At 42.7% G+C, this 12,002-nt stretch overlaps 1 protein-coding gene across 1 annotated transcript in view; it reads left to right on the forward strand.

Annotated features, from left to right (window-relative positions):
* LOC125487290 (cation channel sperm-associated auxiliary subunit gamma-like) overlaps positions 1–12,002 on the forward strand; it is a 253,929-nt gene that overhangs the window by 66,025 nt on the left and 175,902 nt on the right. Inside the window, exon 8 of the mRNA XM_048618228.1 lies at positions 5,949–6,120. Coding sequence (XP_048474185.1) covers positions 5,949–6,120 — 172 coding nt within the window. The remainder of the gene's footprint in view (positions 1–5,948; positions 6,121–12,002) is intronic.

Here is a 12,002-nt window from a genome sequence, read left to right on the forward strand (position 1 = left end):
GGAGAGAGCGAGTGTGGCAGGGCGAGTGTGCATGTGAGAGGGCAAGGGAGAGGGTGAGTGTGCCTGTGGGGGGTCGAGGGAGAAGGCGAGTGTGCGTGTGGGAGGGTGAGGGAAAGAGCGAGTGTGCGTGTGGGAGGGCGAGGGAGAGAGCGAGTGTGCGTGTGGGAGGACGAGGGAGAGAGCGAGTGTGAGTGTGGGAGGGTGAGGGACAGGGTGCGTGTACATGTGGGAGGGCGAGAGAGAGGGCGCGTGTGCGTGTGGGAGGGAGAGGGAGAGGGCGAGTATGCGTGTGGGAGGGCGACGGCGAGGGAGAGAACAAGTGTGCGTGTGGGAGGGAGAGGGAGAGGGCGAGTGTGCATGTGGGAGGGCGAGGGAGAGGGCAAGTGTGTACGTATTCATGCATGTGTGTGAGAGTGTATCGTGTGGTTTGGTTTCTTGCGGTGTGACATGAACTCAAGATCCCGATTGGGGCCATTCTCATTGGTACTGAACTTGGCTATCAGCCTCTGCTCGGCAACTCTGTGTTGTTATGTATCCCGAAATCCGCCTTGGTAGACGTTTACCTGAAGATCCGAGGCCAAATATTCTTGACCGCTAAAGTGTTCCCCCACTGGGAGGGAACATTCCTGTCCGGTGATTTTTGCGCAGTGTCCTTTCACCCGTTGTCATAGTGTCTGCATGGTTTCACCAATGTACCATGCCTTGGGACATCCTTGCCTACAGCATATGAGATAGACAAAGTTGGCCGAGTCACATGAGTAACTGCTGTACATGTGGTGGATAGAATTCCCACGTGTGATGGTAGTGTACATGTCGAAGATCTGACATGTCTTGCAGAGATTACCGTGACAGGGTTGTCTCGTGTTGTGGTCACTGTTGTTCTGAAGGCTGGGTAGTTTGCTGCGAACAATGGTCTGTTTAAGCTTTTGTAGTTATTTGAAGGTGAAAAGTGGGGGCGTGGGGAAGATCTTGGCAAGGTGCTTATCGTCATCTATTAGGCTATGAAGAATATGGCATAGTTTCTCTGCTCCCGGGAAGTACTGGACGACAAAGGGTACCCTATCGGACGTGTCCTTTGTCTGTCTTCTGAGGAGGTCATTATGGTTTTTTGCTGTGACATGTCGGAACTGGCGATCGATGAGTTGAGCATCATATCCTGTTCCTGTGAGGGCATCCTTCAACACCTTCAGGTGTCTATCTCGTTCCTCCTCATCAGAACAGATTCTGTGGATGCATAGGGTTTGTCCGTAGGGGATGGATTTTTTAACATGTTTCGGGTGGAAGCTAGAGAAGTGCAGCATCGTGAGGTTATCCGTAGGCTTGTGGTAGAGTGATCTACTGAGGTGTCCGTCTCTGATGGAGATGCGTCTGTCCAAGAATGAGACTGATACTAAAGAGTAGTCCATGCTAAGTTTGATGGTGGGATGAAACTTGTTGATATCGCTATGTAGTTGTTTCAGTGATTCCTTGTCATGATTCACGACACTCTACACCAGCAGCCCCCACGAAGATGGCATCACTGCAACAGCCTCCGTACTCAATGCCACCAACTGCCAATTTCCAGACGCCATCCTACAACTCATCCGTTTCATCCTCAACCACAATGTCTTTACCTTTGACAATCAGTTCTTCATTCAGACACGTGGAACAACCATGGCGACCAGATTTGTTCCCCAATATGCCAACATTTTCATGCACAGGTCTGAACAAGATTTTGTTGCAGAACAGAACCTCCGACCAATACTGTACATCAGATACGTTGACAACATTTTCTTCCTTTGGATTCATCCACATCCAGAAAATCATTAGCTGCTATTCTGCCACCTTCAGCGACTTGCCACCACTAGACACATATTCCCCTCCTCTCCCTTGTTCACCTTCTGCAAGGGACCGTTCCCTCTGGGACAACCTGGTCCACTCATTCCTCGCTCCCAACACCACCTCCTGCCAGCCCCATGGCACCTTCCCTTGCAACCACCGAAGGTGTGACACCTGTCCATTTATATCCTCTCTCCTCAGCATCCAAGGGCCCAAACATACCTACAGGTGAAGCAGCACTTTGCCTGCACTTCACACTACTGTCACACTCTAGTCTACTGCATTTGCTGCTCACAATGTGGTCTCCTCTACATTGAGGAAATGAAGCATAGATTGGGTGACCGCTTCATAGAACATTTATGTTCTGCCTGCAAAAGAGATGCTGAGTTTCCAGTTGCCTGCCTCTTTAACACACCACCCTGTTCCCTGGCCAACATCTGTGTCTCAGGCTTGCTGCAGCGTTCCAGCAAAGCTGAGTGCAAGCTGGAAGAACAGCACCACATTTTCCTCTTGGGGATCTTGCAGCCCTCTGGACTTGATATCAAGTTCAATAATTTTAGGGTCTGAACTCTCCCATGCCCTGGCCCCCGATCCCACACACCAGGCCTTGTTATCACATAGTCTGCCATTACACACTACCTATTGTTAGCCACTAACGGTCTCAATTAACAGCTATTCATCTTCCTAGCCAGATTGTTATCCAGTCCTTTGTCTGTCCAGCTGCTGTTCTCTCTCTTTGGGCTCTGTCCCCACCTATCATTTACCTCCTTATCTGTCTCCTACCCGAATTGCTGCATATAAACTGACATTTTCCTAGCTACCATCAGTTCTGAGGAAGGGTCACCGACCCGAAACATTAACTCTGATTTCTCTTCGTAGATGCTGCCAGATCTGCTGAGCTTTACCAGCAACGTCTGTTTTTTTTCGTCAACAACACTTATTCATCTCTTCTGTCCTGGCTTGCCATCCATAATCCCCTCGTTTACTTATCCTTTTCATATCTCTCTGTCTCTGTTTGGGCTCTATCTCCAGCTATCTGCTTACCTCTCCCTTCACCCCATCCCCCAATCTGGCCTTCAGCATAAATACCAGATTTTCCTGGGTGCTATTAGTTCTGATGAAGAGTTAACAGACTCAAAATGTTCAGTTTGCTTTCTTTCCCCAGGTCCTGCCAGACCTGCTGAGTTTTGCCAGCAATTCCTAGACATTTTTTAAAAGACTAGTTGAACAACGCAAACTTGATTTAATTCTTTGATATTAACAGGGAAGGTACATGAAGTTGTGCAGTAGATATGTATGCTGATTTCTGGAAACCATGTGTCAAAGGGCTAGATAGGATGTTTGTTAAAATGGAAACCCTCGGAATTAAAGGAAAAGTGATGTCATTGATAAAGAATTGGCCCTGTACAGAGATGGAAGATGGTGGTGTTTTCAGACTGGAGGTGATTTACAGTGGTCCCTGAAGATCAGTTTCGAGACCTTTTCATTTCAAACTCTTCAATTTTTGTAAACTGCATAATCTCAGGTTCGTTGAAAAGCATTCTAAAGTTTTCAAATGAGTTGTTAGGATGAGCTTCACTTAAACTGGACTGGGATCAGTATCCTGGAAAATTTTAGAACTAAGGCTGTGGAGAGGGCTTTATGTTAAAACAAATGGGTGGGGGCAGATGTCAGGTGAGGAAAGATTTATGGATCTAAAGAAGCGATTTGAGTAATTGTCAGTCGAGTGGGACAGGAAAGGTCAGCCTCTTTTAATGGTAGTACTACATCAGACGTATGGTTCATACAAAGAATGATAGTAAAAATATAAATTTAATGGCTCTTTGTCGGAAACTGGAAAGCAATTACAATAAGATGGATGAACGAATGACTCAAATAAAGATGTGGTTTTGACCTAATCATCATTGCAGCGATGTGTTTACAAAGTGTTCAATGTTAGGAAATAAATATTCCAGGAATACAGCATTTTGGAAAGGTACATATTAGAAAAGGGGGTGTAGCCCTCTCTAAAGGATGATATAAGAACAGCGTAGAGAAAAATTCTTGGTTCAGAACATCAGAAGCTGGAATTAACATGGGTTGAGACTAGTGATGCAAAAGCTCAGAAAACACTGGTGAGAGTATTTTATAGGCCTATCAAGATGTGGACTTGCCCCTGAAAAATTCAATGAGAAAGTTCCATCTATAACTCACTGGGTAAGTTATGGATACTGTTGGAATGAAAAAGAACCTTATTATGTTGCAAACAGTAGCTGTAAAGCTAAATTGAGAATGTTATAAAACCAGCAATAGACAATTAAAAGTTGACACAAGGAAAATAATTTAACATAAGAGTAAACTAACTGGGAGTTCAAAAACAACTATGTGAAAAGGATGTGAATGGCTTCATTAAATAGTAGTTCCCTTTGAGGTGGAGTCTCCAACAATATTACAGGAAATAAGGAAATGACAGGGTATTTAAATAAATGTTTTGTGGTTGTCTTTACAGAGGAAGACATAAATTATATACTTGGAATAGTGGAGAGAGTGACCAAGTGGCTAATAAGAATGAGGAACTTAGGGTAATTAACATAAGCAGAGAAAATGTATTGAAGAATTCTTAGAACATTATTGCCTACCTCCCTGGATTCTAATTACAGAGATGGTGGATACACCAGTGAAGATTTTCCAAAATTTCCTAGATGATGGAATGGTCCCAGGTGAATCATAGCTGATAAATGTCATTCCATAGTTTGACAAATGAGGAAGAGAGAAAAGAGAGCATTACAAGGCTACAAAACTGCTCTTCTTTTTCTCAGACAGTGAAGGGCCAGTACTACACTCCTGGCAATGTGATTGCTCCTGTTTGTTTCCTACGTTCTAGTCATATGGCTGCATTTGAGGAATGTTTTATGATGACACGCTGTAACTGATTCCCTGATCAAAATTCTAACACCGCTTCTCTTTTACTTCCTTACCTTAAAGACGTTATATCATGAAATATTGAGCTGCCAATCCTGCCTGTTTGTCAACTGTGTAATAACAATTATATCGTACCCCCATGTTTTAGTTTGTGCCTTCAACTCATTTGCTTTGCTCGTCAGACTCACTGTATTAAAATAAATATTATCCAGCCATGCTAAACTCCACTGTGTTATAACTGGACTAGAATTTCTATGCCGTCTTGACTCCCTTGCTGTCTTTTCTAATTTTGCTGTTCATCTCCCCTGGCTGAACCTTCTCTTTGAATCCCAATCCCCTGTCAAGTTAATTTAAGCCCTCCTGAACAGCACTAGCAAACCTCCCCACAAGGATACAGGTCCCATTCCAGTTCCGATGCAATCTGTCTGCCTTGTACAGGTCCCACTGCCCTGAAGAAAACAGTCACAATATCCCAGAAATCTAAAATCCTCCTCCTGCACCATCTTTCCAGCCACACATACAGCAAATGGCACTGGAGGTAATCCAGAGATTACTACCTTTTGGTTCGTGTTACTTTAATCTACTTCATAGCTTCATAAACTGAGATTTTAGACTTGCCCAGCTTTGAATAACCAATGCAAATTTCTATCCAAACACTGCTGATGTGGAAGTTTTCAAAAATCAAAATCTTATAGTGAGGTAACTTATTCCTTTAACTGTTCTGAACAAACTCCTTTTTTTCTGGGAGAAACAATTTGTACATCTAACTTCAGTCAGTCTCTTTCAGACTGAATTCAAAAGCTTCTAACTAAATAAAAAGAACAACTTGCTCATCATACCTCTGCTAAGCTAAAGGTTTAATGTCTTTTTTTTTGCCTGCCATAAACCCCACAATATAAACAAACTTCCAGTTGCACTCCAATAGGAGTTTTGCCATCTCCTGCTCCTCTGGTGACTTGCTCGATTACTTGTCTTGTCTGCTACTTCTCTGATCGTAGGTTGTTTCTCTTTACTAGTAAACCTATCAACAGCAAACATGAAGGGAGTTAGCTTGTTATTGCAGGAACAGCTTATCAATGTTTCCTTCAGTTCTGTTTTCTCTGATTAGTTGCCCTGTGAGTGAATTTTCCAGGGTGATTTGGGAATTTTCAAGGGAGTTCCTCACTCTTATTAGTCATTCCCCCTGTGTTGAGAGTTGATTATCATATTTCATATGTGTTCTATTTCAGGTAAGCATTGACAGTTGTTGGATTGGCTCTCTTAGCTGTCCTCAGGGAGTGTACTCCGCTACTGTATATGATGCTATTGCTACTGAAAGTATGCTGTTTATTCGGCAGAATCAGCTAATGTATTACTTCAAAGGAAATTTTACCTTACTTCGCCATCAAGATCAAGGATCAGGTATTGCCAGTCCCTTCTTAAATTTAAAAACATTTGAGATGGAGGAATTGTAAATATGATGTCTCAGAACTGTCACACCCCATTGGGAAGGGAGTGCTGGAAATCAAGCCCCAGTATTCCACAAGTCGTCATAAATGTGTAACTATCAATTTTATCACTAAATGGTTAATTTGTCTATGACCACTATCAGAGATCAAAGAAATTCACACTGTGTCACCAATGAACAAGAGAACCAAAATGTATTTATTATAAACTAATTTATAATTTAATAAGTGGCAAAAATAAACTATTAGTTACTAATATTCAAATATAAACTATACATTCTTAAAGTCCAAACATGCATGCATTCATTCACAGGTCGGACAGCAAAGGCATACAGTTTTGCAGAAATATTGTGAGTGAAAAAAAAGCCGAAAGTTAGCAAATTCTGTGGATTAAGAATCCAAATCTTAAGGGATGGAATGAAATGACTTTCTCCCAATTCATTTCTTTTTGGTGATGATACTACATTGCTGTCGACAACAGCAATGTTCAATTCAGAAGCTGGTCTGTTGGACCTAGGTTTTTGCTTGAAGTTCTTCTTTGCCCAGTCTTTTAGTTCTGGTTTTCTTCTAATCTGAGCTATGTTATAATAAGTAAGTTCTTCTTTTCTTGTCCCTTAATGAAACCTGTGGCTTGTAGAAGGGAGAGGTTGAAGATGTCAGTGAATATCTCCGCCAGCTGGTCTGCACAGGATTTAAGTGCATAGCCGGGGACTCCATCTGGACCTGTCGCTTTCCTTGGGTTGACTCTCAGGAAGACTGATCTGATGTCTGCAACGTTGATGGAGGGAGCAAGTGCATCTGGGGCTGTCAAACCAAAAACAGAAAGCATTGAGTGCATCAGGGAGGAATATGTTTTTGTCCGCAATCTTGCTCTGCTTCATTTTGTGTCCTGTTATGTTGTGTAGGCGGCAGGTGTCCATATGGTTGGTTTGGACCTCTAACTTGGTCCAGTACTGCCTCTTGTCTTCTCTGATGGCTTTGTGGAGGTTCTTTCTGGATTTTCTGTATAAGTCCGGGTTGTTGGACTTAAATGCTGCATGGCTGGTCTTCGCTAGGCAGTGGGTTTCCTGGTTCATCTAAGGTTTCTGGTTGGGGAACACCCAGATTGACTTCTTTGGCATGCGCTTGCTAATGAAGTTCGTGACAGTGGTGGCGTACTTGTCTAGGTTATTTGCTGAGTTCTTCAATGTGGTCCAGTCCACAAGTTCCAAGCAGTCCCGAAGAAGCACTTCCGCTACCTCAGACCAGCATTGTACTACTTTCTGTGAAGGTTCCTCCAGTTTGTTTGGTTCAAAAATTTCAGTGAAGTTAAAAATGGGGCTTTACTCTTCATCTTTACGTCGTCCTGGAGTGAGACTGACTGTAATTTCACTGGAGGGAAATTGAGAATGATCATCCTTGAATATCAGACACTGTTCACCTGTTGTCTTCTGCAGGTCTAAACCCAAGTATGTATCTGTTGAATTAGGGTTGGAATTCAATAAAATATTCACCTCCATATTTAATAGGAGGGGGAAATAGTGGAAGGGTGCCCTGTGGTGAGTGACAACCCTAACTAGGATGAAAACAAGAAAGCTGTACCAATTTTAGGGCATGGTCTCATTTATCTTCACTAATACATGCCTAATATCTGTTCAGCTTACTGGCCTCTTGTTTAGGAGTAAAATGTTAGTGGCAGGAGGTTGAAACTGTATATCCATGGGGATGGTTCCTAACAGTGAATGAAAAAAGATTTTACATTAAATCAAGAATTGGAATTTTTGCAAGTTTTTGAAAGTGTTTGAAGACTTGGCTGGGAGTCTCAATAACTCTTGAAATGGTCTAGGAGAGGCACTTCTGTACCAACTGTACAGTGAGCAGACCTTTAATCCTTTGTGATCAGTCAATACTGACTGTCACATTTGTTGACAATCAGCCCAGCAGTCAGATATTTCTTTGATGTAATGCCAACTAAGCATCTACCTTCCCTTAATGGGAGCCTCATTGATGGCCTGACATGGAAGTAATTGCTGGAATTACAAAATAGAGTTTTAGATTCAATAATTTCCTGTGTGCCAAACCTGCTTGAAGAGTAATGGGCTGATGAGTTAAAAACATAGCCATTATTGTATCTCTGTTATTTCTTTAACAACTTTTCTTGACACCACATTCTTGGTTTAAACACATTAGCAAATATTAAGGATTCATTGTAATAAACGATGATGATTATTTCTGCCTTCCATTGTCTAACATTAAACATGTTTTACTGTTGTACAAACATCATCAAGAATCCAGGGCTACCTTTCCTTTCCTTGCACCCATCTAGACACTTTTGTGCAATCACTTGATTTGAGCCTTAACTGGATGAAGTCTCCCAGCTGATGCTTTAAATGGTAGTCTAAAAGAAATTGCATTACCTGCGTGGGTGTGACATTTGTAGCTGCAACAATTTGTTTGAAAATGTAGATGCATTATGGACTGAGATCTGATAATTTGTCAAGTTTGGGAGTTCTTGTACACCTTTAAAACAGCAAAGCTTTGTTGTGAATTGACTTTATTGAGAAAAATCAGAATAAGTTTATTAATTTCTGAGGTAAACTATGACAATACATTTGTGTGGTGATTTACAGTTTAAATGGATTACACTACCTGTGTCAATATCTGGATAGTAGAATGCACAATGGTTTATCTTGCAGCTTTATTCTTTTGGACTTCAAACTTCTTTTCTTCTTTGCCTTGTGTGGGTTCTGTCTTGTTTGTTCTGTCTCTGGCCAGTTTCCCTCTGCTACACTGAGACAAATCAGGATATGCTGGCTGGGGGAGAGACAGTAGGAACTGCAGATGCTGGAAAATCTGAGATAACAAGGTGTAGAGCTGGATGAACGCAGCAGGCCAAGCAGCATCATAGGTTTTCTAATTAAGACCTCACTCACCCCAAACATTTCCAACAGTTTGTAAGGATCTTTTCCCTGACTAACTTGGTTTTGTGTGAGCATCATGCATCACTCAAACCTAGGTTTGAGTCTTTCTTTGGCTAAGTCTGTGTTGTGTTTTGTTTTTGGGCCGTTTTTAGCTGTGAGGCCTATTGAGATTTATTACACTATCTCCTCAAACGTTCTTGTATGATTTCGGCTCCATCTTAATCGCCATTCAGTAGATATTTGCCAAAATATCAGCATCATATGTGCTCACGGCATCTTTAAAAGGCTGCTTTGCACCCAAACAAGCATTGGCAGTCTGGTGTTGCCCCTCATTGGTAATGTAATGACAGAGCAGTCATGAAGCCTGTTGTCCATTGTACATAAAACTGGTACGGCTGTCACTCTCTTGTATATGCAACTTCAGTCTCTCGCCTTGGTCACTCTTTTATTTCCATGCCACACACTTTACTGGTCCATGGCCACATCCAATATAAACAACCTCTTTTAAGTCAGTGCTACTCCTTCTGTACCCATCCTCACCTTCTGAGGTAGGCAGCCATAGCGACCCAAGATGCAACCAGTGGCAGGGCTTATGACTCTCAGTGGAAAGGACCTAAATTAGATATAGGAATGGAAGTTGGCAAGTGGAAATAGCCATTAGTGGCCTTTTGTACCATCATTGTTGATAACTTCAACATTATTGAAATGCCCAGATCTAATTTTCAAACACCAATGACATCTAGAAATTGTGTTTGACCAGCATCTGAGCCCTATATCCTCTCAATCCGAATGCATTTTTTTCTTTTATTCATTCATGGGATGAGGGCATTGCTGACTAGGCAGAACTGATTGCTCATCCCAGAGGACAGTTAAGAGTAAGTCACATTGCTGTGGGTCTGGTGTCACATGTAATCCAGAATTGCTAAGGCAGATTCTTTCTGTAAAGGACATTAGTGAACCAGATTTCCTGACAATCAACAATGGATTTGTGGTCATCATTCGACTCCTAATTCCAGATTTTTGTTGAATTCAGACTCCACCATCTGCCACGGCAGGATTCAAACCATGGTTCTCAAATCAATACCTGGGTCTCTGGATTAACAGCATAGCAAATGGGTGATGAAATGATTGCAAATCCAATGGAGCTGTGTTTTGCATTAACTGCTTCATGCTTTTGTTGCTACAGTTTTGTGGCATCAAGCAAACATGGATCCTTTGTACTTCTGGCCATCAAACTGTCCTTTACTCCACCCAACCACCTACTTTCTGGTAACATGTTTCATCTTGAGAAGAGAAAGTGATGGCTGGATATCATCAGCTTTGGGCCCTGCCAGGTTACCAGATACCATGCCAGCTCCCTGACTGATGTGCAGGGTCCCTGACTGCTTGTGCTGCTGCATAGGACTGACCATTGAACACCCCCAAGACTGTACAAAGACAGATCCCTTCACAACCAATCTGAAAGTCCTAGAGGCTATGTGTAGACTGTGACCATAACTGATGGACAGTGTCCCCCATCTTGACTGTATAGAGGACTATCCCCACCAGCTACCGACATGGACCTTTGGTCGTATGAACATGCAGCATGCTATCCATGCTGGGAGCTATGATATGCTGTAGGTGTTAGATTAGTGTCTTGGTGTGCCATACCCTGAGATCTTGTCTCCTGCCAGGACAGTTACATTTGGAAAAGCATCCCGTCTTTGTGTCTGCACTAAAGAGCCCCTCAAGATGGCAGTGGTGAAAGCCTTTGGCTCTGCTTGAAGTGTCAGCATGGCAAGGCAAAGCATAGTTGCTGTGAGCATGCAGGCAGGTGGAAAGTGAGTGAGTGCTAACACAGCAATTGATGCAGCCTGATTTACTCTATGAACTGGCTGCCTGTCTATGTTTGCAAAGTTTCCCTGCTGTAGCCTTCTCAGTTCACCCTAAAATCCAAGTCTCTGTTCCCTGAGCAGCCTGCCATTGTATCAGAGTGGCGCCATGATGGTTATGATGGGTTGGCACATGCCAATGACTATAAATGAAGTGCATCTACGCTGGTGCTTGTTGATTCTGCCCTGAGATGTTGTTGCTATGTGTCCGTGTGGAGGTTGTTTGGAGCAAGCTGTGAGCTGTACCAGGCAGGTAGCTATTCTAGTTTCCTGTTGAGTTTTCCTGACGTCCGGCTTGTTTGGTGTGTTTGATAAAATAGGAGGCTGAATGAGGTGAGTTGTGGCATTAGCAAGGTGCTTAAATAATTATTATTCCCTGTCAGTTGGCATCTCGCTAGTAAGGATCTCATCTCGCTGCTTGTGAAAAGCATAAAAGATGGATTGAGATGACTTTGATGTTAAATTGAGTCTTCTCTTCCTGGACTACTTGTGTGTCCTGCCACTCATCTCATCATAGCCCACATTGTTCAGTCCCCTAAAAGATTCTGTCCATAATGTTTCTCACATCCCCTTTTGTCCTTTATCTCTCTGCTGCAAATGTCTTATTTCCTAAACAATTCAATCCTATGTTTTTACGTACATAGCCTATTTCACTGCAAGTAAGCTGTGTATAAATTGACACAATTTTCCCATAGATCTACAACTGGGCATCTTTCTACTCTTAAATGCAAACAATGGCATGTAGGAAATCACATTTGACTAGTGTCCCTAAACCCCCTCAGTATGAATGTGTAGCAAATGGGTGATGAAATTATTGCAAATCCAATATAGCTGTGCTTTGCAAATAGCTGCTTCATGCTTTTGTCGCTACAATGTTGTGGCTTCAAGAAAATATGGATCGTGTATACTTTTTGCTATCAAACTGACGTTTACTGTACCCAGAGATAGTAGGAACTGCAGATGCTGGAGAATCCGAGACAACAAGGTTCAGGGCTGGATGAACACAGCAGGCCAAGCAGCATCATAGGAGCAGAGAGGCTGACGTTTCGGGCCTAGACCCTTCATCA

The sequence above is a fragment of the Rhincodon typus genome, chromosome 39 (assembly GCF_021869965.1).
Source record: "Rhincodon typus isolate 14 chromosome 39, sRhiTyp1.1, whole genome shotgun sequence".
Classification (NCBI taxonomy): domain Eukaryota; kingdom Metazoa; phylum Chordata; class Chondrichthyes; order Orectolobiformes; family Rhincodontidae; genus Rhincodon; species Rhincodon typus.